The sequence below is a fragment of the Leishmania panamensis genome (assembly GCF_000755165.1).
Source record: "Leishmania panamensis strain MHOM/PA/94/PSC-1 chromosome 21 sequence".
Taxonomy (NCBI): domain Eukaryota; phylum Euglenozoa; class Kinetoplastea; order Trypanosomatida; family Trypanosomatidae; genus Leishmania; species Leishmania panamensis.
This window is the reverse complement of record NC_025867.1, coordinates 75544-100941: the sequence shown is the minus strand read 5'-3', so window position 1 is coordinate 100941 and position 25398 is coordinate 75544. Positions and strand designations below refer to the sequence as shown.

Below are 25398 nucleotides of genomic sequence, written 5' to 3'. Positions count from 1 at the left end.
TGTGGATTGAGGCACTGTCTCCACACAGTGCAACTGGAGGAATCAGTGGTGGGAGGAGAGAAGGCGAGAAGGGTTGACAAAGAAAGTGCAGCAGGCACACAGACACGCACGGCACGATACACGCGCAGAGATGTCCTTCGCCAAGATGCTCACCACCCCGTAGTGCGAGTCTCCTCGCCTTTCTTTTCGTCATTGTGCTCACTTCTCTGCCGTACTACACACAAGTCGATCCCCCCACTCGGACCCCCAACCTGCAGCAGAGCAATCGCCTGGGTCAAAGCAGCCGCCCTAGACACGTGGTACAGTGATGCGCTCACTCAGTCATCTCAGCATGGCCCCTGCCTCAAGTGGTGCTCACCCATCCCTACTCCGCAGGTCACCTCCCAGCCGCCCCGCGGTGCATCCCTCGGTGTGGCTCAGTCTCCCCACACCAGGAGGAAGTGAGTGTCGGGTGGGATGTGTTCGAGTAACGCTAGCACTCTTCCCGTCACACATGGGTGGTGTAAACCTGTTCACTGTCGTAGGTCGCTCCCACACAACGCCGTCCAGGGCCTGGTAGCCAATGCCAGTAGCGCTATACCGCTCTGACCTCCCTTGCGTCGTGCGTACTTGAGCTGGTCACCGCCAGAGATGACTCGGCGTTGACAGGGGATAAGGGGTGCTCGGCACCCCCTCCCCCACAGAGTGGGAGGCGCTGGGCCCTGATGCCACGCTGGGGCTTCTCCTCGTCGCGAGGGTGCTTGGGTTTGCCCGGAAGAAAAGGTGCGCGCTGCTGTTGTTGCTGCTGCTGCTTACTGACGGGCGGAGGCCGCAGGGAAGGATAAATGGGGGAAGGGGCAGTCATCCCTCTGCGGCATATAGTACCGTTTCTCATCCATGAACGGGGCCCCAACAGAGCATCGCATCACGGTCTGCGTGTCTGCATGTGTGGTTGTTCACTTCAGGCTCTCGAGTACTTCATTCGTTCGCTTTCTTCGTTCCAAGTGATGGGGCTGCGCACACAGACACCCCACGTTGAAGACCACCAAGATTGCCTTCACTTGCCCTTGCTGTGTCTGCATATACCGCTCCCACTTCATGGCATGGACAGCCGAGCCTCATCAGCGCTCTTCCTACTACTCCCCGAGTCTGTCAATGGCGACGAGGGTGACGACTTAACATCAACAGGCGACGCTGCGGGCACTACAGGCGGTAAGATTGTCTTGGTGCCGACTCGGATGGCCGGTGTCGCACCCACCTGCACTGTAACGTCTGAAGGTTGCGGAAATGGCGGCGGTGGAGGGAGACGCCCTGACGCGAGTGTGCCTCCGACAACGATACCCGGTGCGACTTGCTGCGCTGTCAGCGGCGTCGCTGCCCCATTCCCGGCGGTCCTCTTCTGCAGTCGATGGACCTCACGACTGCGTGCCCGCTCCACCTCGCAATTCATTTCTGCCATCCACACGCTCTCCACGTGCGCGACGAGGTCATAATAGGACTGGAAGGCGTTCATATGCCGAGTGCTGCGCAAGTGCGTCATCCATGTCCTGTGCCGCGAGGAGATGAACAGGTCACAGTAGTCGCAGTAGTAGAGGCGCTCATCCTTCTCGTTGTGTCGACGTTGATACTGCTGGAGCCTACGGCGCTGCTCCGGAGTCTTGCGCGCCAGGCGGCGGCGCTGGCGAATGCGCTTCATCTCCGTCTCTGACGGCTGACCAGCGGAGAACACGCCATTGCCGTTTCGGTTGTGTGGATGGTGTTGGTTAGCATCAGCGGCTGCTCTGGGCGCCGCTACAGCCGAGGGATCCATTGCTGTGCGTCAGCGTGAATAAAAGCGCGCCTGCTTTGCGTGTTGGGGACTTCTTCCCTTCAGCGTGTCAGCCGACTGCGAGTAAGTTATCCAAAGCGGTCGGACAGCCGTGGCGCATCTATGGGCCTCTGCTGCACGACGGCACAACTCTGGGGCCCGTTTGAGGGGCCGGGGAAGCGACGGCGACTTCTCACGCATAGTTAGATGAGAGGTGCACAGGAGAGAAGAGGAGAAAGAGAAGAGGGAGAGGACGACTGGACGATGCAAATTACACGGAGAAAACGAGGGAGCTTGACGTCCGACAAAACTCAAGTGCGGGGGATAGGGGTAGGCGGATGTGTGGGGGAGGGGGGAGAGATGGCTGCGTCTGAAGACACACTCACCCGCACACGGCACTACTTGACGGGTAAAAGGGCGGGTGTGCGGAACCGAATGAGCTTCGGGCGTGTGGCAGGCAGCTGTGGCGGCCAACCGGATAAGCAGGTTTGCTTACAAGTGTATGCGTGTGCGTGCCGCCTCTCCACCTTCACAGGGAGAGAGGAGAAATAAGAGGGGGCGGGGAGGCGAGGCACACGCTGCCAGAGACGTACTCAACACCGAGCGAGAGGGAGAGGGTCTGGTAAGAGGGTGTTCGAGGATTCCGCCGTTTCCCCTTCCCCCTCCCTCCATCGCTCTCTTCCCTGATGGCCGCGTACACTCGTACCGAAGAAGAAAGGTCGCGTCTCAGTCGTGTGCCCGTACAGCGACAATGCGCTGGTTGAACAGCAGCATGCTCCGACTAGAGGGGTGGAAGACTGCCAGTACGGCGATCATCGACACCAAAACCGCCACGGCACTGCACAGCGTTACTGCTCGGTTTGGGTTGTAGGCGCGGTGCTCGCTCCAGATGAAGCGCAGTTCAACACTCGACTTTACCTCCGGCGAATAGTGCGCTGTGACGGAGAACGACGTCATCTTCAGCTCATCTTTGCGATAGCCACAGAAGAAGATAACGCGGGAGAGGTACTGCACCTGCAGCGCAGCGGCCGTGTCGCCCATGTCCTCAGCAACCTCCTTGTCGCGCTGAAGCCCTGCCGCGGCGTCGGCAGCTTGCGCGCCTTGCAGCTCATGTAGTCGACCAGCAAGGACAGTGTCGAGTAGGTTTGTGTATTTCTTGCGGGCTGCCAGCGGCAACCATGTCGACTCCTTATGCAGCCTCCTGCCAACGCTGAAGCGGAACGCCAAGTCGCTCTGCTGCAGCGTTATATCTTCCTGCAGGCTGCGGCCAGCCGCGCGTAGGGTGTCGTTTGCCATGATTCTCGTTGCCTTGTTGATGCCAAAGCGCGGGCTAGACGCTGGTGGCAGCAGGTGCACAACCTGATCCTTGTGCTTGCCCCTGGTACCACCAAGAAAAGGCAGGTCGAGGTCATTCAGTCGTAGCTTTTCCGCGGCTGCGACAGCCTGAACAGTGGTCTCGGCGTCGTCGACCACAGCTTCCTCATCCACCTCCAGCTGCTGGTCGACGATAGAGATGAAGGCGTGTCGAATCTGCCGCTTCATCCGCACGTACATAGTGAGCGGCACAATGTCGCCGAGGTGGGAAACGGTGGACGGGTTGTTGGCTGGGGCGCCATTAAATGATCTCACCGCCGCAGCTGCGGGCTTTGAGAGGATGCAGAACGCGAGCAGAAGAAAGGCCATGACCAGGAGAGGCATGGCAACGAGAACTGACCTGCAGCAGCGAGGCCCCTGCCGTGACCCTCTTCGGAGGCAGGTTAAGAGCGCCATTGGATGCACTTCCCTCGCTCGCTGAGGCTGCTGCGGAACACGCGCGTGTGCGCACTAGTGACACTGGGAGGCGCTGAGATGTGCTGTGGGCCCTTTTGTGTGTGTGTGTGGGGGGGGGGGGGAGGAGATCGAATTCCAGAAAGAGCGATGCTCTCCTGATGCGAGTTGTGCGACACCAGCAAGTGCTCGACTGCGGCCCATGTGCGCACAGATGCCAACCCACAGACACGAATACGATGCGGGAGCGCAATCGTGAGAGGCAGCAAGTGGCAAAGGAGGAACACAGTGAAGGAAAGGGAGGTGGGCGGGAGACATCCAAGAAGTACGGAGCGCGCAAGTGGCGGACACTAAAAATGACAACCGCCTTCACCCACGCGGTCCATACACCGCGATGGCGTGCACGTACGCTCGTGTGTGCGCATGATGGGGTGAGGGGCGAATGCCCCCCCCTTCCCCCACCCTGCCTATCCGATGCCACTTTCCCCTCACCCTCTAAAGGCAAAAGTGAGATCAGCAGTAAACGGGGAGGACAGAGAAAGGGGGTGCCGCAAAGCCCCAGAGCGTACTGTGCATAGTAAGCCCGTAGCATAGACGTGCGGAGAGAGAGAGGTCTACGTGCGTGCTGGTGTGAGTGTACGCCTCGGCGGAGATGCCGGGGGGGGGGAAGGGGGCGCAAGAGTAGTAGACCTGCGCTTAGGTCGATATCACCCAGTGAATCTCTGCGTATGCGGTCATCATTTCGAGTTGCTCTGGTCAAAAGGGCCGCGTCGCTGGGGGCTTCTTTGGACTGGCGGCACGCGCGTACGATGCACGCCGTGGCCCGCTCAACACGGAGGTCGGTGGCGCCGTCGTTGCCGCCGCAGCTGCAGCGGCATTGCCACCTCCGACACCACTAGCGGCGCGCGACGCACCGACTGTGGTCGACGCTGTGTGTCGCAAGAGTCGAGAGGCATGCTGCAGCGGCAGAAGCATCACCACGAGTAGCAGTACCTGCAGCGGCAGAATGCCGCTGGCGATGTTGTGACCCGTGTGCAGTGCCGTCATCTTCTGCGCGTTTAACGTGAAGGGACCCACACAGACCGGCTCCGTGTACACGCCCCCCTCGACGTCGATCCAGTCAACAAAGGGGTAGTGGTACGCCGCAAGCCCCTCACACACGCCCTGTGCCGTGATTTTGTGCGCGTACAGCAGGCCCCCGAAAATCGCTGTGAGGCCCACCTCCAGCGCCAGCTGATAGGCGGCAATGGCGAGCAGGTTGTTTGAGAGCCAGCAGGCTAGCTTGCACTTCCTGTACTTGGCGCTGGGCTTCCACACGGGCACACCGATGTTGGGCTTCACCTGGAAGGACTTCGACTCTGCCGTGCCGACGCAAAAGTTACTGTGTGCGCGTGATCTGGTAGTCGACGACGAGGATGGCGAGACTTTGCAGCGGCGTTGCACAGTCGCCGCCCATCGTGCCCACGGTGAGGCGAAAAACGCCATAAAACTGCCCGAGGGCGTCGCAGTTGAGGGCTACACTACCTCGACCCTGCCTCCCGCCAACGTACGACTCTTGTTCTCTGCGTGTGCGAGTGGGCGAGTGCGCGAGCACGCAGGAGGTGTGTGTGTGTGTAGCGTGAGTTGAAATGAGAGAAGAAAAAGGCTCATGATGCATTTTGGGGGAGGGGGGCAAGAGAGACAGAGAGGTGTACGGATGTGGACCTCGCACGGCTACGGAGCGCTGCTACTGCTGGTGCTCCCTCTGTTTATGCATACGCGCACACTCGCCGTAGATTTGCACGCGCAGAGACGTGTGTGGCTTTGTGGGTGTCTTGCGCGATTCTTCTCGCTTGTAAGGGTGAGGGAGTGAGGCTGGTTGCTGCCTTAGTCGCTTAGATGAACGAAAGGGGGGGGGGATGACACGGAGGCAGCAAAGGGACTGATGCGCACGCTTGACTGTGCCTGTGTTACCTTTTGGCGCTTAGTAAAACGGGAGTTCTACCCAAAACGAATACAAGTCGTGCAAGCGAGCAGAGAGTCACGTCCGCAGCAGCTGAAGCCGTTGTGGTACCGGGCGTCACTGTCCTCCTCGCCTTCTCTTCCTCTTCATCTGCTTCTCCACTTCTACCTCTCCGTGTCCGCTTATCAACGTGCGGCCAGAAAGCCACGCTGATGATGGACATCAGTGGAAGGACAATGTGTAGCATGCGTTGGTGATGGCCGTCACCTGGTGCAGGAGTGGCAACGAGACGACGTGCAGGGCAGAGGCCCACGTCTGCGCATCTGCCGCCTCGCACTGTGCAGAAGGGACAGCAGTAGAGGCAGATGCTTTCGATTTCTTCACGACTGGTGTCACGCTGCTTTGATGCTGCGTCGGCCCCGTTGCGTGTGCTGAGCCATCCAGCACGGAGAGGACGATGTACTCGCGAGATTGAGATGTCGCAGGTGGTGGTGCACAGCGAAGGTAGTCGGCGAAGAGGTGTGTCAGCTGTGCCTCGGCTGCCTGAGCGCATTCCAGCTGTGCTGCTGCCTCGGCGTTGTCAATATCCTTCTCAGGACCTAGCACTCCGAGCACCAGCGCCTGCAGCGCAGCGTACTCGGAGGCGGGGCTCGTGCAGCGCTCCATGACGTCTCGCACGAGTGCCACGCCATCACGGCACCCCTCTAGCCCAAACTCCACGACAAGTCGTGACAGACGCGTTGCGGTGTTCGCCGCGAACACCGACGGCTGAAGTGCCGTGCCTGCCACCGCCACCCCAGCCGTCGGCGCTGGATACAGAAACACCTGGTCGTTCATCAGGACATACGGAGGACTGCGCAGCTCTTCCCACTCGCGGTTCTGGACGGGCAGCGTCTTCTTGGTGAAGACCAACACCCGAGTGTAGAAGGCTTGCAGGCATTCCTGGCGCTTCATACTGGGCAGCCGCCACGTCATGATGCCATGAAGCGTCACCAAGTGCTGCTGCGATGGAGGGTGGCGGTGGGCAAGGGTGCCGAAGCGTGGACTAGTGGGGCTGCCGTTGCTTGAAGTCTTGTCGGTACCCGCATCACTGGCGACGCTTCGAGCGGCGGCACTCTTCTTGCGCTTCCCAGTCGTTGTCGTAGTTGCCGCTACTGAGGCTGCTGCTTTACTGTCACTGGTCTTGCCCCTGTCACCAGACACCGCGGCGCTAACGACATCTGGCACCCGCACCACCGACACGACGGCATCCGTCAGGTGGTGTGACACGTCCATCCTCTCCGGGTACAGGGTGAATTGGTAGGCCATGTAGCAGTTTTCCGCACCGCGACCGAAGCGCTGCAGCGCCTGCCGGCCAGCTAGCAGGTTGCGTGAGCCGTTCTTCAGTGCGACGCTGAGAACACGCGCGTCACGCACGTCTACGGCGCTCAGCCGCATGCCAGTGTAGGCTTTGTCAAGCTCCACACTGCGCGCTTCTCGCATCGTGGCTGAGTCGTAGAGGCTGAGGCTCGGCGACATGGTCACGCTGAAAGCAGCGGCCGGGTGGAGGTAGCGATGTGAAAAGTTGTCCTCATTGAGTTCCTCCTCCTCTGGGACTGGGCGGCCTGCGTCGCGGAAGGTGGCGAGCTCCCTTGCGGTGTGAGGGATGCGGCGCGTCTCCCAGATGTACAGGAGGCGCGCCACGCAGTCAAGCACCGCTTCCTGCTCTTGATGCTCCGGCGACCCCTCGTCGGCGCTCCAGCGCGAGCATGAGGTCGGCCACGGCTTTGGAAGCCGCAGTGGAGGTCGGCGGATCGGCTTACCGTCGAGGGAGGTTAGATACGGCAGTGAGGTGCGCACCTGTTCTTGATACTCGGGCTTTCGTGTGATGGGGTTGCTACGGAGAGACAGACGCAGTAGACGGCGAGCGTAGTAGGCCCGGAGCACCAGGAGGAAGCGCAGCGACCACAGCCGGTTCCCTGAGAGATCGAGTGCGTACAGGTGCTGCTCCATGTGACGCTTGTGCAGCGACCCCACGATGCCGTCTGCCGAGGTAATCTGGCACTGTGTCAGCGTGAGTCCGCACAGGTAGATGCGCTCATTTTGGAACAGCGCCGCGACGTGAGGTGACGCAGTGTCGCTTGTCTTGCTCGATCGGCCCTCGTCGCCCTTTATCTCTCCCTCGCTCTTCCCTTCCGCTTTCTCCGCTTCGGCGTGCAGTTGTGCATCGCGGTGGTACACCTGCAGCGCCCACTCGATCGCTTCAATCACCTCATCAGCACAGGCGCTGGTGCTAAGGTCCACCTCCTTTTCCGTAAGGGGCGCACGGCTCGGGAAGAGAAGGTGGTGGAAGCTCGCGGGGGCCGGCGCGTCATCACGCTTGTGCTTGGAGAGCCTCGAGGTTGATGCTGGTGATGCGGACAACAAGGAACTAGCGCGCCTCGGCGCCTTGCCAGTAAAATACGTCAGCGTGCGCGCCAGCAAGATGCCGCATGTCGGGTGGGTGCTAAGGTGCGTTACGAGCTGTGGCAGAGCACTCAGATCAACGAGTCCAAACTCAGGCCGAAAGGCCACGCGCGGGACCACACGTTTTGACTCCTGCTCCACCAGTTCCTCGAAGACCGAGGAGCTGAGGTACGCCTCCAACGCGTCCTTGTCGTCCTCGTTCTTCACCTCGTGTGTGCTGCTGTTGTGTTGGTGAAGGGGCGACGACTGTGCCACTACGCCCTCGTCCGAAATTGAAGGCGGTGCCACCCTGCCGGTAGCCTCGTGCTGCGCAATTACCCGCTTCTCCAAGGCCAGCCGCACGTCCATCACTAGTCCTTGCGCCACTTGGAAGGTGCGCTGCCACAGCAGACACACGACGCAGCGCTGAAGCGGCGTGAGTGTTTTGAAGATGCGATGCCTCTCTGCAGTCCAGCCACCGTCGCTCTCGTCGTCAGCGTCCTTCCTAGGCTCTGCGGTCTTTGTGGTGGCTACCGTTAATGCTGGTGACACCGCCGCGGCGCCGTTGGTGGACGACTCTCTCCGCACCACTTCTGTTCTCCGCTGCTGCTGGAGGTGCGTCTCCTCCTTGTCCTCTCCACTGCGGCTGCGCTTCAGCGCTACATTCAGATCCCCGCGGTGAGTGTACGGGCACGGCTTCACCTTGAGCTCAACGAGTCGCTCCGCTACTGCGGCATCGAGGCTCCAGTTGAGGTAGGCCGGCTCCCGCTTCAGCTCCTCGACAAGTCTGCCTATGACCTCTTGCCGCTTGGTGGGGTCCGCAGAGAAGCTACCGCGTGACATGGCGGTCTGCACCAGCTCCAGAGACTCCGCGTCGTCCTCTTTGGCATCAGCCATGTCTGCCATGAGCTCCTTCTGCATAGTGTAGAGGGCGGTCGCCTTCTTCAGCAGCTCTGTTTCTTTGGCTGCACCGATCTCGCGACGCACTTCCTGCTCCCGGTTGTACGCCTTGCACTTGCCTGTCTCGCGCCAGCGGTGACAGATCTTACCGAGCTTCGAAAGGTCATCGCTGTGGAACCCGAGAGTGCGGGAGAAGCGCTGATATCCTTTGCTGTTGCTGAGCATAGCGAGCGTGCATGCAAGTCTCTCTCTCTCTTCCTCTGCGTGGGGATATGTGTTTATATTTGTGTGGGGAAGGGGTGGGTGAGAGGCAGAGTGCTGGAGCAGTGGCATGTGCGGAGAGGGAGAGACGAGAAGGTGACGAGGCCCCAGACGGCGAATTACGGTAGGAAGGACGCATGACTAACGGGCAGGAAGGATAGGGGGAGGGGGGTGCGGTCGTCAGCATGTCCAACGATACGGCCGTCTTCTTTGCCCTTACCCATACTATACACCCCTGGGCTCCGACTCGTGGTGATCCTAGTCCTCTGCTTCCCGCTTTCTCTCTCTCTCTCTCTCCTCCCCCCTCCGCGATAGATCATCAGCCCCCATTTCCGTTCCTTCTTTCGCCGTTGTCTCTGTGTTGAGTTGGTTCGACGGTGAGGAGGTGGGGGATGGGCGCACAAATCGCCATCATGAGAAGAAGACGCGCGTGCACACACACGCGTGCGGGCCCAAGAATTGCCCCAAACTCAAACACACCCGAAGAGAGAGAGAGAGACGTCACTCGAGCATTACAATCAGAGAAAAGGAGCTGCCCTGCGGACTATCCGCGGCCGGAAGTACTTCGTCGGTGATGAAGCCCCACCGGCCAGTGCGCGCGATTGCCTCAGCGATGCACGCCTTCGCCTCCATCACGACTTGGTGCTCGATGAGTAACTCCGCACGCCGCTGTGCTTCGATCCGATGGTACAGCGCCGCTATGCTGGAGCACGTCGGCACAAATGTGACGAGCATGCAAGCACCGCGACGCAGTGTGGCAAGGGCTTGGGAGAGTTGCAGGGCGAGCTGATGACGATCTGTTATGGTGTCTCTGCCAGGAGACTTGCACCCGCGCCTCGAGGCTGCTGGCCTCGCGCCGCCGCCGCTGTCCTCTTCCTTCCCCATGCTCTCCCCTGCGGCAGGCTCGACGGGAAGAGGCAGGTGCGCCGTGTAGGCGCCCACATCAATGGAGTGTGTCGGCAGGTAACCGAAGGGCTTTGGCAGTCGTCGACCAGGCCCAGCGGCGACGACGCGGATGTAGCTCGCAGCCTGCGGCTCCACGTGCGCGGCTGCCGCATCGGTCAGCGGCACATGGGATATCTGACATCCCGCACCCGTGTGGAGGCCCAGCTCCAGGGTGGACTGCAGGGCTGCCTGCGCGAAGGTGAAGTCGATGGCGTTCGCATCGAGAACAGCCAAGCCACGCGCCTCCTCGCACGTTTGGCGACGCTGCCGCCGAGCGAGGTCGTTGGCAGTGTGCTCGATGCTGGAGATGAAGGCAAGGCGAGCTGTGCGGAGGGCGCGTAGCCCACACGATCCGGGGTCTCGGAAGCAAACACCGTTCTCCATGAGGAGGATACCACCTGCGCCTGGCGGCAGCGCAGCACCGCTCTTGAGCGGTGTAGTGGGTAGGATAGACAACCCACCCGCACTACTGCCGTTAGGGTTAGTCTTCTCAGCCGCTGACTGCTCTGCGCGCGTAGAAGCTTCCGCTGAGGAAGGTCTCGGCGACCAGGCGGACGCACCTGCTGAGATGCCAGTAGTGGCTTCCCAATCTCCCTTTGACTTTCCTACCCACTCTGCCACGACCACTTCCTCCTCGCTGGCGCGCAGCTTGCTCAGCTGGGCCGCAAGACTCCGGCCAGCGCACGTCTGTGTTTCATTCGGTACTGCATTTTGCAGCACGCGGCTGTGGGTCGCTTCCGGCACTCGCACTATCCACTCGGACGGGTGTAGTGACTCCTCGCCAACGCTCTTAGTCATGCCGCTGTGCGCCGGTCCACTGGCGTAGACGCTTTGCCCTGTATGCACTGTCGCATCAGACTTGCGTGTCTGCCACCTCAGCACATCCAGCTGCTCTGTGATGGCGGCCAGCTCCGCATCCTTCAGCCTTCCCGTAAAGGCGCTCTCAGGGGTGACGCCTCGTGGGCAGCCGTAGGCGAGCGTTCGCACGAGTCGCACAGTGTTGCCGTACACCTCCAGCCGCTCTCCAGGGGCGAGCCCTTCGCGCTCTCCAAAGGCGAGTGTGTACACGTTCGTTGCGGACGGTGCTGCAGCGACCAGCGTCGAGGAGCTCGGTGCCGCCGAGCTCGTATAGCTGTCATTAAGACTGCCCAGCTGCAGGTACTGGGCACGCACCTTTGCTGCCCGCAGTATAAGGATGGGAAATACTCTGTACATGACAGCGCCCTAGGAAGGAGTGAAAGCACTTTGTGTGTGTGTGTGTGTGGGTGGGTGTGTGCAGTGAGGGGCATTTCATAGCACTGTGAAGGAGGGAGAGGTGCGTGGGTGGGTGGGCGTGAAGAGACGATTCGACATCCACACCCCGGCAGGAGCAGGTCTGCGCTTCGTTGCTCTCGCATGCGCGCTTTCTTCGTCGGAGTCGATGGGGCAGGGGGGCCGTAGGTACGTGCCACTGCGGGCGTGGACAGCCGCCACGAGCGCCCAGGTGCGTAGGGATGATACACGCGCCTCTTAGAGAAAAACCTGCGATCTCACAGATAAGTGCACTCACGCACAACCACCTGTCTTTACACGTACTGGTGCATAACCCACTTGGTGAGTGCGCTACACCTGGCTGGCTGGCTGACTTGTGTGTGGGTCGCTTTGTGGGGATGGGGGGGGGAAGGTGCCGAGGCGTGGTGGTAGCGAGTGGACGGTCAATGGGGAGGAGGAGGACAGTGCACTGGCAGAATGTGGTTGGTGAGCACACACACAATACACAACCACGCGTGCGCGACGTTCTCCTCTGTCTCTCTCCCGCCGCCGCACGAGGCGAGAGACATCACCCTGCCTCTAACTCCCTCTCTATTTCACAAGGCTATCGCAACACTTCCCCTCGCCTGCCCCCTTCTTGAAATCCACACGTGCGTGGCGCGGTCAGCAATGGCGCAAGAGAGAGAGAGAGAAACACGCCAAGGAAAAGAGCAAAACATGCGTGGATCAGAGCAGCGAGGATGTGTGCGTGCGGCCCTTGTGCACTGTCCATTCTTTCCTCTTCATGCCACCGTCACTGTCGGCGTTGACGCGGCGACGGCGGCGGCTTCGAGAGGAGTCAAATGCCGCAGCACCTTTGCTATATTCGGCATGAGATCACCATGACAGACAAGACTGTTCTGCGACAGCGCTATGAGCTGACGGCGAAGTGACTGAAACAACACAGAGAGGGGTGGGGGCGCGGCTGAATGACCGAGGGCAGGCAATGCCCCCGATGCCGAAGCCGCTGCCGCTGCCGCTGCACTGCTCAGCAGCGCTGTCGGTGTCACCTCTGCGAACCAACGCGAGAGAACAACGATAATGTCGGCAAAGGCAGCGGAAGCGCTGCTGCTGCTGCTGCTGCTGCTTGCGCTAGGTGATTTGACTGCTGTAGGGCTTGCCAATACTACTGGTAAAGCAGACGGGGCGTCACCCTCCTCGGACGGGCCAACGTTGGTGTTAGCGACTCTGTGGGAGACCGATTGGCTACGGTTGCAATCGGCGGCAACGGTATTGTCGGCTGCTTCCACCTCCCCCAACAAGGACACTAGTGCCTCCCACACCCACGGGCAGCTGGTGCAGGCCGCTAGCATCTGCTTCTCGGTCGTCATGGTGGTGATGGCTGTGAGCAGACACGATGTCAGGGCAGGGACACCGTAAGACCTCTTCAGGGTGAGGGCCAGCAGAGCAATACATCGCACTGGGTCGCGCAGGTACCGAGCCGCACGGAGAGAGCTCGCCTGCAGTTGTGGCAGAGCTTCGACGGCTGCGCATCGCATCTCGGTGCTGACCACCTCGCTCGAGGCTACGAGGACCAGCGTTGCCGTTAGGCTGACACCAGCCTTCTCGAGATGCTCGGCTCTGCACTCTCTGGCAACAGGGATGTAGCGGGTAAGCAGGCGCACCGCTGCCTCGCACAGGTGCCGCGCCGCTTCCTGCACTGCGAGCAGCCACGACATGGAGGTGATCCACTCCACTGGCTCTGGTGAAAGCCCACTGACAGTGCGGTGCCCCAAGCCCATGGTGCTGCTTAGGGAGTTCAGCTGGCCGCCACTGCCTGCCGCCGACATTGATCCCTGTGGGTTCCCCAAGAGCGGTGACGACAAAGATGGGGCACCCGTCGCTGGCGATGACTTGTCCCAGGTGCTGTTCATCTCGCCACCTCGTCCTCCGCGTGGGGTTACCGCCACCGTCAGTGATCTAACAACCGAAGCTCCACTACCACTACCTGCGCCTCCAGTGGTGTTCAGGGAGCTGTGGCCACTCCTGATCCCCCACAGCAGCATCTGCCCACACGCCAGTGGCTCGATGGTGGAGAGCACGTCAACCAAAAGGTTAATCGTGTCCCACCCCATTATCGGCGCTATGTTACTCAAGAAGGCAGCCTTGCACTGTGCCTCGACGCACTGGCACAGCACCGCCGCGCCGCCGTCGCTGAGTAGCCGTTCACAGGCATACTGTTGTTCCTCGTGCTGTTCTTGAAGAGATGCCGACGCGCAAGCCGAAGTCACATGCGCAGGCGCTGCGGGGCCACACGAGGTGGGGGAGCGGTCGTTCAGATCAACTGCGGCATCGTCCGTGACGGCGGTCGGCGATCTCGCAGTCGTAGTCACCGCCACAGCCGCCGGCTCCAGCACGAGGCGCGAGTGCAGCGCGCGCACACATGCCAGGACCTTTTCCTTCTCCAGGCCCAAGACGAAGCGCAGTGCACGCGGGTCTGTCGGAGTGTACACGGACACCTGTGCATCTTGCGTCGCACAGCACCGCCGGAAGAGTGTGGCGAGGTGGTCCGCGTCGCACGCCGACGTCAACTCCTCCACCCCCCAGAGATCGGTCGACCCCAGCCGGTTTAGAAAGAGCGTCGCCAAGGATGAACCACCCTCGGCAAAGTGGGAAAAGCGCCCCATTACGTCTCCAATGTACTTGGGTGTCATAATACGCGGGGTCAACACCGGGACCAGCAGCGGCAGCGCGTCGCTGTTCAGCCACGCCTCGCACCGACTCTCGTCATCACAAGCCAGGTTGCGTTCCACCCACTGCTCGATCACCCCAAAGCGGCTGCCGCTGCTGCCGGCGATGATCTCGTCCCCTGTGGTTCCGTTCATAGGCCGACCTTCCCGCGCCGCTCGCAGAAGCTGCGGCACCGCGCAGTTCAGGAACCACGGCTCATGGAGCAGCTCTCCAGCCGACGGCCGGTCCGCCGCGCGGGGGCGGAAGCACATCCGTAGAAACGACATACACTCGTTGCTGACGTGCAGATCCTTGGGAAGCGGTGGAAGAAGTGTCACCTCACAGAGAGATGCGGCCACTTCATGTCGGTCTACTGCACTTGCAGTGCCCCCAGATGCCGCTGTCCTGGCCGCATCCGCCACCTCCTTCGCCGGACTGGGAGTGTTCGTCGCTGCCGTCGTCTTCCTCGCGGACGCAGCATCCACCTTTGGTAACCCCGCACCACTCGCATCCTTCACTCCGTTCTTCTTCTTCCGCGGCCCGCGCGGTCCGTCATCGTCGCCAGGGCCCGTTGTGGCACTTGGGGCCGCGGAGCGGGCGACGGCGCGCGAGGTGCCGCCAGCACCGCAACGGCCGGGCTCGCTTTCGCCGACCACCTCGTAATAGCCCTTGAGGATGTGATAGATGGCGTTGTGGATGGTGCGTTCGAAGTACGGCGGGGTGCCCGTCAGCAGCTCCACCACGAGACAGCCCACCGACCAGATGTCGCTCGCCGCCGTTGCCTTAGAGGCGCCGCTGAGGACCTCCGGCGCTGCCCAGTAGGCGGAGCCACGGAACCCCGAGAGGGCGATGCCAGCACCCTCTTCACTAGTGCTTCTCCCAGCGCGGCTGCCCCTCGTGAGGGACGATGCTTCGGCAGACGACGTGGAGGAAGCAGTGATGTGCCGCTCTGCATCCTCGTGTTCGTCCTCGGCACGCGAGCGCAGTGCAAAGTCGTTCAGCTTCACAACATCCCCATCGAAGAGAAGGATGTTGGACGCCTTCAGGTCGCCGTGTACGACGCCCCACGGGGCCATGTGGTACAGGGCGGTCAGGACCTGATAGACGTATTGGCAAACAATGCCCTCCGCAAATCTGCCTTTCTTCTTCAGACGTCGCAGCAGCGACCCGTGCTCGGTGAACTCTTCCACGAGGAAGAGTCGATCGTGTTGCTGCATGTGGTCCACGTACTTCACCACGTGCGGGCAGTGATGGCTGTTAAGTGAGTGAAGGGCGTCCACCTCGCGTAGCCAGTCCTCCATGTCCTGCGGCCGGTTGCCGAAGAGCTGCTTCACGGCAACATCCTTGTGTGTGGCCACGTCTTGCGCATGGTATACGAGTGCGCTGCCACCGCGGCCGACCTCGTTGAGCAGCTTGTAGGACGAGTACCGCCCTTTGACGGTGTCTACGGTGGCCATACCCTGTGTGCGTGTGGGTCCAAGTCTAGTTCAGCCCCAGCCGGGGGGGGGGGAGGTGAGAAGGAGGCGCGAGGAGGCCGGGGGTGTGTCTGCCCACTGTCAGTGCAGCTGCACTTCGTTTTTGTCTGGGCGACACGCACACGCCCCGCAGCCGCTGACCCACCCCGTCGACACCGCTGCGGCTGCTGCGTATTCTCGTCAGCTCTTTTCCCTCCGGAGTTCTGTTGCGCACTCTCCCCGCGCGACTAAAGTGCGCACTGTCCCGCGAAAGAGAGGTGTGTGTGTGTGTGTGTGTGTGCGGCGGTGGCGAGTGAGGAGAGGTGAACTTTTCCCACTTGGTGGAGAGGGAGAGGGCAAGCGGAAGGGAGGGGTGGGGGAGAAAGAGAGGAGAGGTGCATGTCCAGCTCTTGGTCGCCAGCACGTACCCATACAAGAAGTGCGAGAGAGTGCGAGAGACACATGCCTACAGTGCGGTTACCCATTCCCGTTGGTTTCTCTTCCACCCATGCACGTTCGATTCGCAGATTTTCCACCGTTCCTCCTCACGTGGGCCCACGGGTGAGATGGGCGGTTGTGGTGGTGGTAGAGGGAGGGGGATGACGTCTACCCGGTCTATCAAGCTCCTGTTCATTGCACACGTGGCCCTCGGTGTGCCTGGTGCATGCATGGAGGAGGCGTGGCTGTAAGACGAAGAGTGCCACGCGCAGCTCAGCAGTGAGCCTCAACAGCCGCAACACCGCACCGAGACGAGGGGCAAAGGTGAAGGGAAAATGGAGAGAAGAAGAGGGGCGAAGGATGGAGGGCGGTGGGGTGGGCAGCTGCAGCGCACTTGCCGTTCCCCTCCTGATTTCCCGCACCTTCTCGCTCCCCGCTGTCACTTACTCACCCATCTTCATTGTACTCCGCTGCCGCTTACACGAGCACTTCGTTGCGGGCGCGCTGGCGACCCGCCTTGGAGCGCGAACGCAGCGCTTCGTGCAGCGGCAGTTGGCTCTTCAGCACCTCTACGCTTTGCCCTGCCTCGGTCAGTTGCTGTATGGCGCTGCGCAGCACGCTGCCGTCGATGCCGATGTCGCACTTGAGAGAATACTGGCTGACGCGGGTGGCCGTCTCCCCGTCGCCGACGCGGGCGGCTCTTTCCAGAATAGGCAGGATCATCTCCACCTCAACCCGTAGCCCAGGGTAGGTGGTGACCTCTTCCAGGTAGGCGATGGCCTCGTCGATGTTGCCGGACGTCACGGCCTGGCGAATCAGCACGCGAAACGTCAGCACGTTTGGCACAACTCCGCTGTTCTTCATCGTCTTGTACACCACGCGGTGCAGCATCGTGCTGCGGTAGCGCGAGCAGCCGGTGAGGAGGGCGTTGTATGTGTTCGTCCGCGGCGCCACTCCCCATCTAGGCTCGTAGGCGGAGACAAGCTGCAACGCCTTGCGCTCCTCGCCGATGCGAGCCAGAGCCAGCACCAGCAAGTCAAGTGTGTGCACCGTCACCAGCTCGCCCTTCTGCCGGCGTGCCTGCAGGTGCGACAGCGCACGCTCCACCAGAGCCGGCGTGTGGATGGCATCGGTGAATGTCATGAGGTAGTGGCGGTCCATCGTGTAGCGCAGCGACTCGATCTGCGCCTTGCGGAAGCAGTCGACCTGGTCGAGGTAGCCTTTGAGCGCCATCCATTCGATAAGGTCGAGCGCCTTCTCAACCTCGAGTGCCTGCGACCAGCACCACACAACCAGCGCCAGCACCTCTGCCGTCTTGGCGATGGCTTGCCTGTCCATCAGTGCAAGCACCTGCTCCGCTGTACCCGCGTCGGTGCACTTGGCGCAGCGCAGCAGCAACTCCGTAAAGTACTGGCGCTGAACGTATTGGCTAAAGCTCGCCTTCTCCAAGACGCAGCGCAGCTCCAGCTCCAGCATAAGCCACAGCACGTACTCCGGTGGGTACTGCACTGCAGAGGACGACGAGGCGGCATTGAGTCCAATGCGAGATGCCTGCGCCACGGTATGCTGGCTGCCGCTGCTTGCGTTACTCTCAGCGTGGGTGGGGGTGCGCACCGGGCTCAGCCACTGCACCATCAGCTCAGTTAGCATGCGCTTGTCCACGATGGCGGTGCCGTACCGCAGAGCGGCGCGTGTTACCTCTACCACGAGGGAGGGGTCTGTGCTGTACGGCACAATGCGCAGCATGAACGTTTGTACTGTGGCAGGCAGCGGGGTCATTTCTGGCACCAGCTGCTTCATCTCTTCCCACAACCCGGTCGGGTCGTAGCCTGCTCGCACGTGCAGCTCCACCAAGTAGTGGTACGTCAACGCGTCCTTCTCCACCCCGCACGCCTTCATCTGATCGAGCACAAAGTTGACCTCCTCGACAGCGTACTTTCTGCGGCGCGTGAGGGCTTCAAAGTACGCGTTGAAGACGTCGGCGTTGAGCATGGCGGGCCGGCGCCACCGAATGACGGCGCTGGTGTCACACAGCCTGCGCTCCCTCTCAGCTGCAGCCGGGGCGAGGAGGTTGGTTTGCAGCTTCAGCGAGGTACTGGCGGCAGCTGCGGTGGTGCCGCCATCCCGCCGCCTCGCGCTGCTACCCAGCCACGCATATTGCGCAGGCGATGTAGACATGAGCTCCACTGGGGCGTCGAGGTCGCGCAGTCCCACGCTAAGCACCTCACGCACCTTGTCGATACGTCCAAGGTCGGTGTAAACACGCATCAGCGTGATGAGCGCATCGCGGGCGTCGGGGACGAAGCCCTGGCAGAAGTCGGTGATGAAGTGCTGTTGTGCTGGGTTGAAGTGCTGCTCGTAGAACGCCGCGCAGCCGCCGTAGTCGCGTTGCTGCACGTAGCGCTGAAGGGTACCAAGCCTTGTTGTAGCTACGTCAGGGGATGCTGAGGGGGCATCAGCATCTTCCGCTGCCGCAGCGGGGGTGGCGCTCGAAGAAGAGCGATCTCCATGATGTGAGTAGAAGCGCACGAACGTGACACCGCTGCTGCTGAAGAGGAGGGCTGCCCGTTGGATTAACGAGCGTGCCTGGCCCTGCGCCGGTCGAGCAGAGAAGAGCGAGACAAGGCAACTGCCAGAGCTACTTTGCAGGCAGCAGCGAAGGCGCCCTTGCATGGGGGGCTACCACAACTAGTTCTATTGCGTGTGTGTGTGTGCGTGTGTAGGGGGTCAATGGGGGTGACCAAAACTGTACCACCTCGTGATCGGCCACCTGCTCCATCACATCAGTAGCAGTTGAGAGAGAGAGAGAAGGGGGGGGGGGGAGGCGGAGAATACGTCGCAGCGAAGTAAGGAGGAGGGGGAAAGGGGAAAAGGCTCAGGGAAAATATGTGAGTAAGTAGCTGAGGGGAAGCGTTGAGGCCGGGACTTGAGCCTTCCCCAGTACCATGCACAGGCACAGAGGCACGTAGATCTCGCTCTTCCACTCTTGCAGCACCAGCGAGGTCCAATAAATCCACCGAGTGTGCGTGGGTGGGCGGATGTGAAGACATGGAGAGGAGAGGGCCGTGAGGTGAGGTGTCGGAGAGCAATAGCAACGAAAGAGAGGGGGAAGACATGCGTGGCAGAGGTGGCCTTTCCCCCCTCTACTACAGCGTCTTCTTCTCCGCTCGCTTGTGCACATCCTCCAGGACTAGCTGACCTGCCCCTACTTCCTCTCCACTGCACCGCTCACCACTCTACTCCTCCAGACGTAAACATCGTTTGTTTCAGAGTGTTGAGGATAACTCAGACAAGCACACACACACAGAGCGAGCGCAGTGCTACCACACGCCCGTGGTGGAGAGACAGGGAGGAGCAAGAAGACGGGTAGAAGTTTGAGAAACTCCCTGTTCTTGCTTCTCTCTGGCACTGATAAGTCGCTCTGACTCCCCCTCCCCTGCGACGTAGGCGCTTGTGCATATCACCCCCCAGAAGTGGCTCGGCATTGACAGGAATGGGGGGAGGGCTTGGTCACCCCACACAGAGTGGGTACTGGGGCCTGATACAAGGCCGAGGCACCTTTCTCCTTGCCATCACGGAAAGCGACGCAGACTGGTAACTCAAGAAGAAGCGCCGTTGTTAGAGGCCCTGAGCAGACATGACGGGGATAATTTCTTCGAGTAGCTGAGCGAGATCCACAGGCACAAGTAGGTACAAGGGCATTCATGCACACAGCCTTCGGTATGTGTTCCTTCCAGTGGCGACGTGGCCGTTTGACTCCCAGGGATGCGAGAGAGGAGGGAAAGGGCGATGATGCGGCAGCGCACATTACCGACTAGAAGCATCTCACAGAACGATAAACATGAAGAGAGCAGTAAACAGATGCGAAGGGGCAAGAGAAGGGGAGAGCAAGAGCGGTGTAGCGACCCTTCCTCCACCCGTCACTCGAGGCGACAACTGCGAAGCAGGAGAAGGGGAGGAGAGCGGAGCGGTGGTCCACCTCACTGCCACTTTTTCACATTAATGCGAGTGTGGCTGATGTTCGTCGAAGTTGTACAGTCCACACGCAGGTGCATACTGTGAAGCAGAGAATGTGGAGCTGAGGAGGCTGAGAAGAGCACCAGGAAAGAGGGGTTAACTGCATAGACGTATGCACGTATAAATGGTGGAGGGGGGGGGAGAGAGCAAACAGAGAGACGGTGTTCGCTAGCTGCTTCGTCGCCATACCCAACTTTTCACCACTACCCGTCCCCACCTTTTCAGAAAGGCGAGGCAGCGGAGGAAGAGTCATGCGCACTGGAGATGACGAGCGAATCAAGAAACTAAAATAAAGCGAATGCAGTGCAATCTGTAGTGGTGGGCGTATCTGACCGGTGGTGGTGTGAGGGGGAGGCTTGGGGGGATTGAGGGTAGACACAGTGACGTGAGGCTCGAATGAGCGCGATGCAAACGCTTCGGACTCCCCTCTCCGCACAGGAAAGGACGGAGTGCGGGAAGCTTGACTCGCAAGGTAAAGCGATATGCCAAATATCAGTGCTTAAGAGGAAATTCTCTGCCTCCTCCACACCGCCATCTGACGCACATATACCCACACGCATCCGCACGCCAGTCGCCGTCCTCGTGTTGATCGCCAAAGTAAGCAAACAAGAAGGGAAAAAGAAGCATCAGCTGCAAAGCAGCAGCAAACGTTTTGTTGAGGGGATCCGAAAGAGAAACAAGACCGACTCTTCGCGTCAGTGCAAAGCAGCTTGAGGAGGAGGGAAAGCGAAACGAGAATCCTCCTGAAAAGGGAGGACGGGGGAGGGGGGAGGGGGGAAGGGTGGAGTCGTAACACGCGTTGGTCAAGGTGGGGCTTCCCCCGCACACTAATACACGCGTGGCATCCGCTCTAAGAGCATCGCTACCGCTGTCCACTAACCGCCCACATAAGACACCCACGTGCGCTGCCGTGGCTGCCCTGCCTACTTCTGGTTGGCGGCCAGTGCGCAGATCATCGCGGCGCCGACACCGCTACCGTCCTTCTGCAGAACCACCTTCGCGTTCGATGTGGGGCCGAGGATGCCAGTTATGCACTCCTGGTACAGGCGCTGGAAGGACGGCACCTTCTCGTACACGGAGCCGTCGACAGCGACGGTGGCGAGGCCCTGCGTGTGGGTCTTGAGCATCGGAGCAGCACTAAGAACAGCGGCCTGCTGAGCAGCACGGTTACGCACCAGGTAGCAGATCTCGCGAATCGTGTGCAGGTCGGCTACATCAGTCACATTCACACCAGCGACGTGCTTTATGAGCTCGCGAGTGAACTGCAGGCCGGGCATCTGATCGGCGGCAACCATGCCCATGTGTTTGCTTTCGAACGCCCACGGCTTGCCCAGACCGTCCACCAGATCGCGGGGCAGGCAGCCGAGCTGAGCCAGGTGCACGATCATGCGGCGACTGATCTCACCGAGGTACATGCCAGAGACGATCTTCTCTTGGCGCTGGTGGTCGCGGTTGGGGGTGATCGCGTCCATCTCGTCGTCGTACACGGTGATGGGCAGCGCATACTTGTACTTGGAGTCGAAGTTGCCGCACTCCATGTTGATCGGCGTGACGGCGTTGCCGCGGGCACACACGGCGGGGTCCTTCGTGACGGCCGAGGCGCGCTCAAAGTAGCAGGCGTTGGAGCCAGTGCCGATGATGACGCCGACCTGCGCGTTCGTGTCGACGAAGTAGCGCGCCACCAGCGTGCCGACGGTGTCGTTGCAGAGCGCCACAACGTTCACGTTGATGTGCATGCGGCGCAGCGACCCCTGCAGCAGCTCCACCACATCGTTGCCCTCCACGTTCTTCGTCGAGAAGCCCTTCGTCCACTTGATCAGCAGACCCTTGTTGACGGCCTTCTGGTCCACCGGGAAGGAGAACGTGAAGCCGAGCGGCACGCGCTTCTCCAGGTCCTCGGGGGCATTCTCCGACATCATCTTCTTCACGCTCTGCGCAATGAAGTCGAACAGGTCCGCGGAATTGCCAGTCAGGGCGCTCTTCGGGATGACGAACTTCGAGTCGATGCGGTCGTCCACCTTGCCACTGCGCAGGCTCACGCGCAGTACGCGGAAGTTCGTGCCACCGAGGTCGAGCGCGTAGTACACACCCGTGGCCTTGGCTGGGTCAGACGTGTACACGTAGGACGGCAGCATGCGCACGGTGCTCGGCCGACCCTCAAGACCCTCGACCATCTCATACACCATGTACATGGTGAGCTGCTTCATCTTCTCTGAGGCCATGGTGAATTGGGTGGAGAGGGAGGCGAGCGCGAGGCGCTGCTTGATGTAGCGCATCTCCTCGCTGTCCGAGTCGCGGATAGCAAGGTGGTTCATGAGGTTATTCACGCGGGAGGCCATCTTGATGGAGAGGGGGGGAGGGAGGGGAATCGAAGGGGAGGGGGTGGGGAAATAGGGGAGCTGCGGAATTAGGGAAGGAGTAAAGGAGGGTGGATGCTTCTGGGTGGGATAGCGTGCGTCAAGGCGAGGAGGCAAACTGAAGCATGTTGTGTTCAGCTTGCGTATGCATGGGCCGGTGGGGGGAGGGGGGAGGCGTTTGCCAAGTGGTGTGAAATGATGGAAAGCAGCGACGATGGTGATCGTAGTGGAGCAGGGAGAGAGTAGGAGAGCAAAAGGAGGAGCGAGGGGAGAGTGAGGCCTGATATTTAGCGACACGAGGCATCAATGAAATGTCCATCGAGGATGCACTACGAGAGCCAAAAAATGAGTGGGAGAGAGGATCTGAAGAGGAAGCGGAAAGGGAAGGAGAGGTACGGGTCCCTCTTCTTCTTCCCCCCTTGTCAGTGCACAGAGTACTACCTCGTGCACGCGTACCCGCGCGTGTTGGATTGCGGTCGTTCTCGAATGCCCGTGTAGCTGTTTCGTGTAAGCTGTTTCAGTGAGTTGCTGGCTGGCGGGGAAGACTGCATTTCGGTTTTCGCCTCTTCTGTGTTGTGGGGATCTTACAAGAGAGAAGGAAGTGAGGGGCTCCAGTGCACGCTGGCATTCACATAGACAACATGCGAGAGGCAAACAGACACGCAAGCCCAACCCTCGCAGGATACAGGCAGAAGGAAAATTCACAGGAAAGAAAAGGCCAACAGGGATCGAAGAGTAAAAGCGGCCGTGCCGCATTGCTGAGATGTTCAGAGGGGTGAAGAGAGCGCGCTGGGAGGGGGGGGTTTCAGTGTGAGTGCACCCCGCCTTGGATGCAGAGAAAAGGAACCGCACAGAGAATACAACACCCGCGTGTGGAGGAGAGGCGATGGTGGTGGGGTGAGGTGAGGTGAGGTGGAGCGGGGCCGGGGGGGGGGCAGATGAACACGAAGTGCGTGGAGAGAGGCGAGAGAGAGGGGGGGAGGCGGGAGTAGGGAGGGAGAGGGATGCACAACAGAGCGCAGCCTCCTTCTCCATCTCTTTGACCAAAGTCCCCCTCCCCTCACCTCTGTTGGTCGTCTTCAACTGATGTAGTTTAAATGTGTACGTGCGTGTGTGTGTGTCTAGTCGGACGTTCAGGGGCCTCTCTTCTCCCGCGATAATTCACCTTTACTTCCGCACCCTGCCGAACTCCTCGTCCACCAGGCGGTGGAGTGGGAGGGGGTGGGGTCTCACCGAGCAAAGAAGCCAAACGAAAATGAAAAGGAGGAGGAGAGGTAAGAGAGAAAATCGAATTACCGTTTTTTTTGTTTGTTCGTTTAACTGCACGTGGCCTCTACTCGCGCGTGTGCTGACGCGATTTGCGCACGCACGAGTTCGGGGGGAGGGAGGGGTCGCGGCGAGACGAGGGGGCAGGGGGCTCACGGAGATGAGGAGAGAGAGTCGGATCGACCTAGACGGTCATGGGAGTGGAAAGAGGAAGAGCAAGACGAGGATAGCGTGACTGCACGAGTGAGTATATCAGTAAGAGCTGGATAGTTAGGAAGGGTGTCGCGCCAACTCGCGCTCAGTATACGCCGTCACACACGCGCGGAATCCGTTCCTTTGCATCTTGTCTCTTCCCCTAACCCCGCCCATCGCCGCCTCAGTCGTGTTCTTGATCTCTACACCTTTCCTCTTCCCCCAAAGTCCCTCTCACTTCAGTTTCACACTCTCCTGACCCTTCATCCTTTCCCGTGCTCTGCTGTGGTCGATAATGCAACTCAATGGGCGAGGATGGAGCGAGACGGATAGATGAAAGGCGATGGGGACCACAGGGGAGCAGGGAGTGAGTGTGTGTGACGGCAACAAGAGCGGCTTGAGGTGTGGGGGAGGAGGATGAGCAAGGAAAGGGAGGCAGGTGGTGTTGTGTGTGTGTGTGCGTGCGGCCCAGCAGTCGAGTACAGGGAAGACGGTGAAGAAACACATGGAGGATACACATGAAAGAAAACGAGGTAAACTTTTATGCCTTTGCTTGCGGTTGCCTGTGAAACACTGCGCGTTGTGTGCGTGTGTGTGTGTGTGGAGGGAGGGAGGGAGGAGGATCTGCGCGCGCGTGCGCTGTGGTGCACCTCTGCCCATGTCTGTCGCTGTCTTCCGCCTGAGCGTATTCGCTGTCCGTCATCCTTGTCGAGGCTGAAAAGGGCAGCGAAACATGCCAAGCAAAGGAGGGGGTGTGCGCCTCCACGCGGCCATCCATTCTCTCTCCCCGCCTTCTTGTCCATACCGCGCACTGTGGCACCCGCTTGGTCGTTTCCCAGCGCCCATCAAGCCTCCCTCTCCCTCTTTGAACATACGCAATGCGTCTCCTCCACATCAGCCCCCCCTCTCACCGCTGACACTGCCTGACCAGGAGGAGAGAACGCAAGGGAGAAGTGGGTGGAGGCGAGCTCCGCACAAAGACAAGGGAAAGAGGAAAGGCATCGTCGCATGCGCATTCTTGTGTGCACGTTGTTTGGGGGGGGCAAGGGGAGCCGATGATGCGGAGGAGAGGTGGCAGCTCTGAGAGGCGCGCATACACACACGCACACACGCAGACGCCTACGTGGGATGGACAAGCGAGGATAAACGAGAGAAAGTGCCACGTGAAGCAAGGGAAAGGAGAGACTAAGTACAGTAGCTTAAGGCGTACACACACGACTCTGACAGACACGTGAGCATCAGACAGTCACTTCTCCTTGTGCGACATGCGTGTGGACGGAGAATGAGGAGAGAGGCGGAGAGGAGTAAGAGGCGAGAGAATGTGCCGCGTGCCTGCGTGGAAGGCATTCGCAATCTGCACCCGCAGCTCCACTCTGGCATCTCGGCCACGTCTCTCCCCCCTTTCGCTTCTCCTGCCCTTGGCACCGCCCACATAAGACACCCACGTGCGCTGCCGCGGCTGCCCTGCCTACTTCTGGTTGGCGGCCAGTGCGCAGATCATCGCGGCGCCGACACCGCTACCGTCCTTCTGCAGAACCACCTTCGCGTTCGATGTGGGGCCGAGGATGCCAGTTATGCACTCCTGGTACAGGCGCTGGAAGGACGGCACCTTCTCGTACACGGAGCCGTCGACAGCGACGGTGGCGAGGCCCTGCGTGTGGGTCTTGAGCATCGGAGCAGCACTGAAGA

At 60.5% G+C, this 25398-nt stretch overlaps 8 protein-coding genes across 8 annotated transcripts, besides 2 other annotated features; all 8 read right to left on the bottom strand.

The window, feature by feature from the left end:
• Nucleotides 1–190: 190 nt before the first annotated feature.
• Nucleotides 191–737: a repeat region.
• A 338-nt stretch (nt 738–1075) lies between these two features.
• Nucleotides 1076–1789, bottom strand: LPMP_210350 (U1 small nuclear ribonucleoprotein C, putative; the record flags this gene model as incomplete). Its single annotated transcript, XM_010700521.1, has 1 exon — nt 1076–1789. One exon carries the CDS (start codon nt 1787–1789, stop codon nt 1076–1078), a length of 714 nt encoding a protein of 237 aa, XP_010698823.1.
• Nucleotides 1790–2512: 723 nt separating this feature from the next.
• On the bottom strand, nt 2513–3469 carry LPMP_210340 (hypothetical protein; the record flags this gene model as incomplete). Its single annotated transcript, XM_010700520.1, has 1 exon — nt 2513–3469. One exon carries the CDS (start codon nt 3467–3469, stop codon nt 2513–2515), a length of 957 nt encoding a protein of 318 aa, XP_010698822.1.
• An 840-nt stretch (nt 3470–4309) lies between these two features.
• Nucleotides 4310–5038, bottom strand: LPMP_210330 (hypothetical protein; the record flags this gene model as incomplete). The annotated part of the gene is made up of 1 exon (XM_010700519.1): nt 4310–5038. One exon carries the CDS (start codon nt 5036–5038, stop codon nt 4310–4312), a length of 729 nt encoding a protein of 242 aa, XP_010698821.1.
• Nucleotides 5039–5717: 679 nt separating this feature from the next.
• Nucleotides 5718–9044, bottom strand: LPMP_210320 (hypothetical protein; the record flags this gene model as incomplete). The annotated part of the gene is made up of 1 exon (XM_010700518.1): nt 5718–9044. One exon carries the CDS (start codon nt 9042–9044, stop codon nt 5718–5720), a length of 3327 nt encoding a protein of 1108 aa, XP_010698820.1.
• A 537-nt stretch (nt 9045–9581) lies between these two features.
• Nucleotides 9582–11240, bottom strand: LPMP_210310 (hypothetical protein; the record flags this gene model as incomplete). Its single annotated transcript, XM_010700517.1, has 1 exon — nt 9582–11240. The coding sequence occupies one exon, from the start codon at nt 11238–11240 to the stop codon at nt 9582–9584; it is 1659 nt and encodes a 552-aa protein (XP_010698819.1).
• Nucleotides 11241–12058: 818 nt separating this feature from the next.
• Nucleotides 12059–15442, bottom strand: LPMP_210300 (protein kinase, putative; the record flags this gene model as incomplete). Its single annotated transcript, XM_010700516.1, has 1 exon — nt 12059–15442. One exon carries the CDS (start codon nt 15440–15442, stop codon nt 12059–12061), a length of 3384 nt encoding a protein of 1127 aa, XP_010698818.1.
• Nucleotides 15443–16354: 912 nt separating this feature from the next.
• On the bottom strand, nt 16355–18145 carry LPMP_210290 (hypothetical protein; the record flags this gene model as incomplete). Its single annotated transcript, XM_010700515.1, has 1 exon — nt 16355–18145. One exon carries the CDS (start codon nt 18143–18145, stop codon nt 16355–16357), a length of 1791 nt encoding a protein of 596 aa, XP_010698817.1.
• A 1137-nt stretch (nt 18146–19282) lies between these two features.
• Nucleotides 19283–19455: a repeat region.
• A 1362-nt stretch (nt 19456–20817) lies between these two features.
• LPMP_210280 (hexokinase, putative) lies at nt 20818–22233 on the bottom strand (the record flags this gene model as incomplete). The annotated part of the gene is made up of 1 exon (XM_010700514.1): nt 20818–22233. One exon carries the CDS (start codon nt 22231–22233, stop codon nt 20818–20820), a length of 1416 nt encoding a protein of 471 aa, XP_010698816.1.
• Nucleotides 22234–25398: the final 3165 nt, after the last annotated feature.